The 3,802-nt window shown below is 38.3% G+C and overlaps 1 protein-coding gene across 1 annotated transcript; it reads right to left on the bottom strand.

The window, feature by feature from the left end:
* Positions 1–793: 793 nt before the first annotated feature.
* On the bottom strand, positions 794–3,093 carry LOC104946660 (DNA repair protein RAD50-like). The gene is made up of 4 exons (XM_010772535.1): positions 3,009–3,093; positions 1,457–1,700; positions 1,160–1,345; positions 794–1,025 (listed from the first exon to the last, which is right to left on the bottom strand). Exons 1-4 carry the CDS (start codon positions 3,091–3,093, stop codon positions 809–811), a joined length of 732 nt encoding a protein of 243 aa, XP_010770837.1. The 3' UTR covers positions 794–808.
* Positions 3,094–3,802: the final 709 nt, after the last annotated feature.

Below are 3,802 nucleotides of genomic sequence, written 5' to 3'. Positions count from 1 at the left end.
GGTTAGGGTAATGTTGTGAATTGAGTGGCCCATGGTGGTGGTGGGGTTATGGTATGGGCAGGCGTATGTTATGGACGATGAAAACAGGCCACTCGATTCACAACATAACCCTAACCCTAATCCTAACCCTCACACCAGATACTGACTGGTTTTCGGACCCCCCCAGACCCCCCCAATAAAGCAAAACTGCACGTTTCAGAGTGGCCTTTTATTGTGGCCAGCCTAAGGCACACCTGTGCAATAATCATGCTGTCTAATCAGCATCTTGATATGCCACACCTGTGAGGTGGGATGGATTATCTCGGCAAAGGAGAAGTGCTCATTATCACAGATTTTTTCAGATTTGTGAACAATATTTGAGAGAAATGGTTATTTTGTGTAAATAGAAAATGTTTTAGATCTTTGAGTTCATCGCATGAAAAATGGGAGCAAAAACAAAAGTGTTGCGTTTATATTTTTGTTCAGGTTAGTTACAACTCTACATATGTCAGTTTTTATTTTATAATATGTTTTGTTGTAGAATCTCCCTGAAAACAAGGGTTGTGTGCAAATAAACTAGCTTTATTGTCAGGTCTGGCCATCCTTCCAATTTTTAAGAGTTTACTATGTAATCAAGTGATTGCAGTAAAAACATTATATAAAAGCAAGTGGTAGTGATTTAACAATGGATCCCTCTTCATATTTCATATTTAGAAACATTGCTTACAGAACTTTACATAGACTTCTTGAGTAATCTGGAATCTCTCAATAATCAAGGAGCAGGGCAAACTATAAGTTCGATGTTAGAAAGCTTACGAAACGCACATTATCATAAACAAACCTCCAGTGGATCAATCTGGCTCTCTACTTGTTGGATGCTGTCTTTAGAGGCCATCAGCTGAGCCTCTTTGGTATCCACAGTCTCTTTAATCTGCTGGGCTTTCTCCTTGTTCTGCTTCAGGTAGCGCAGCTCCACCTGACACTCCTTCACTGTGTGACTCTGTTTGAGACGCAACTGACGCATCGTTTCCAGAGCTTTGATGTACCTATGGAAAAAAAAAGAGGCAATATGTGAATGGCATGTGCAAGTTCATATATGTTCCTTGGGATTATTTTTAGCAAATGTGATTCTTCATGTAAAAAAAAACAACACATGAAAACGTAAGAATTAGGTATTTACTTGGTTGCAGCGAAGATGGAGTCAAACTTGTCTTTGAGTGCTTTGCCCTCACAAAGTGGCCAGTTGGACTCTTCTTGGTGACAAAAGATGACATTATTCAGCACAGCCTTCGACACTCCCAGTGAAGAAATCATCTCCCGATCCAGTTCGCCACACTTTGATGACAAGCTCACCTTCTCACCGTCTCTGGATGAACGGGGATGGAGGTCACATGTTGAGTGTGAGGTCGTGTTAAGAGACACAATGTCAATGGGAGACACAATTAAAGAGTAAAGAAACCACTTCATTGTGTCTTACTTTATTCGGGTAATGACTTGCTCCAAGCTTTTGAAGGAGTAGTTCTTCGCCTTCTGAGTGCAGGACATGGAGCGATGGATAGTCACTTTCTCTCCGTTGACGTCTGAGAACAACAGTCGGATCTGTGCTCGCACGTCTGTCTCATGGGCGTCCTGGAATTCAAAAAGCATGAACTGTGATGTTGATAGCTTTTCATTGAAGTGACTACTCTGAACCTTAAGCGAGTCAAATGACGGTGTAAAACCTGTTTTTGAAGTTACATGGTTATAGTTATTGGTATATTTCTGCATGTTGAAACGAATTAAATGATAAAACCGATCTAAAAAAATCTGTTTTCACTCCATTTAACAAATAGCTTGTTATATTTTAATAAGAAAATGAATTGAGGTAGAAATTGAACTCTTATCGAACATGTAAATATTGAATAAGGCAAGGGTGAAAATATAAGGTCTGAAAGTCTCATAATGTAATAAAATCCGTGTATCTACCGTCCAATTGTTTTTCTTAATTAAACAAGAAAACGAAAGAGTGTCTGAGAGGCGTTTTTGCTTTTTACCTTACTAAAAGGTCTAATGGTCATTGGAGCGAGGTGAAACTCACGGAAGTGATTTCAAAACAAAAGCACTTGTGTGCTTGGAACGGTGAAAATATTATAAACAAGGGGAAACAAGGTGAATTTAGCGATCACAACGAAAACGGCCAAGACATATATTGAGCCCAGAAAATGAATGTTATTAAGGGCTGTAAATATAATAAGCCTGTGTCTAAAATGGACAACATTGTTAGGAGATTTAAACTACAGCGATTCTGCACTGCGGTCAACTCAGCCGTCTCTCGAGTTTGTTTTTTCAATTCAGCTGCTGAAGTACTTTTACGGTGTACTTTGTGAATAATCCTCTGTCAGAGTCCCCTCCATATAATGCATGTTTTCTGCTATCTTTGATAAGTGATAAAAAGACAATTTTACCAATGGTATTGATACTGTTTGACTCAGTAGTCTTACACCTACTACCACAATACAATGAAGTACTTCTAGTGTGTTGTTTAAAAAAAAAATCCTCCGTCAATATCCCCTCCTGAGAACAAAATCAAGCCACTTCTGTTAAGTTTGATGAGGGAAAAAATGATTTTTGCCATTAGTTCTTCGTATGTTTGACACTGTTGGACTCAGTACTAGTGAAACTACTCCCACAAGTACTAGGAAGTACTTTTACTATGTACTTTTCCAGTAATCCTCTGTCAATGTCCCCTCCTGAGAACAAGAATGCATGTTTTTCTGCTATTTTTAATAAGCATTAAAAAAAAACTTTCTTCCTGAAACTGACATTATTGGACAGAGTATTTTAAGAGGATATGGTGGACATATTATCAGCAATACTTCCAGTCAATACTCCGGCAGCAGCATTTTACACCTTGGAAAGTCTTTAGAGTCTGGCCTGGATAGCTGGTCACAAATATCCTTCAGCAAAGTGACACACTCTGTCACATGGTTGCCCTCTTATGATGCTGCTGTCTTTTAATATATAAGTATTTCTCAGCCGCTAGTTCGTACCTCGCAGATTCTTCAGTCTCATCAGCCTCATCCTTTCTTCAGTCCCAGTCAACGCCTCCAGCACACTTCCAGTGTCTGACTCCATATGATATTGTCCTGATGCTGTAAGGGTGATGCCCCATGATCACAAAATGATCCAAGTGCAGAGGACCTCATATTATGTATGTCATTAATGTTACATCACCCATTATAACAATTTGCTTTCCTTTTTCTCCTCTCTTAACTGAATAGTCCTGTCTTTAAGTATAATACAATGTAAAGTCCTTTTCCTGCACCATTTGAAGGCTTCAAAACAGGCATTTTTACTGTATGTGTTTGGAGAAATGACACAATCAATGGCCCAGAATTGTACTTTATAAACTATGAATGTTGGTGCTTGAAGAAATACAGACTGGCTAAGCAGGCCAGGATATATGCCTTTTTTGGAGCCCTTTTTTGCAATATTTATTAAAATGTCACTAGTTATTTAAACAAACCCCTATCTGAGGATAATACAAGCAAGCATAAAACGCCCTTTATCTAGAGAGCCATTGAAGCCCATGAAGAATGTATCCTTCCACAAATCTTTTCATCTGCTTTATTAATAAAGCTGCCACGTGTTTTCAAATTCAAGTTAAGGCACTATTTGTGCAGAACATTACAAATATTCTTCATTTGCAGTATTTTATTTTAAAAGTGTTCAGAAAGACTGCATCAAATATGCTATATCTATATATATATATATATAATGTGGTGACCACTATATTCCAGAATTCAATCTAGGAACTACAGTTGGGGTTTTGTTCCCACATGAC

This window comes from Notothenia coriiceps, unplaced genomic scaffold (genome assembly GCF_000735185.1).
Source record: "Notothenia coriiceps isolate Sejong01 unplaced genomic scaffold, NC01 NC01_scaffold00011306, whole genome shotgun sequence".
NCBI classification, from domain to species: domain Eukaryota; kingdom Metazoa; phylum Chordata; class Actinopteri; order Perciformes; family Nototheniidae; genus Notothenia; species Notothenia coriiceps.
The sequence above is the reverse complement of the archived record's forward strand: the minus strand, read 5'-3'. Positions and strand labels throughout refer to the sequence as shown.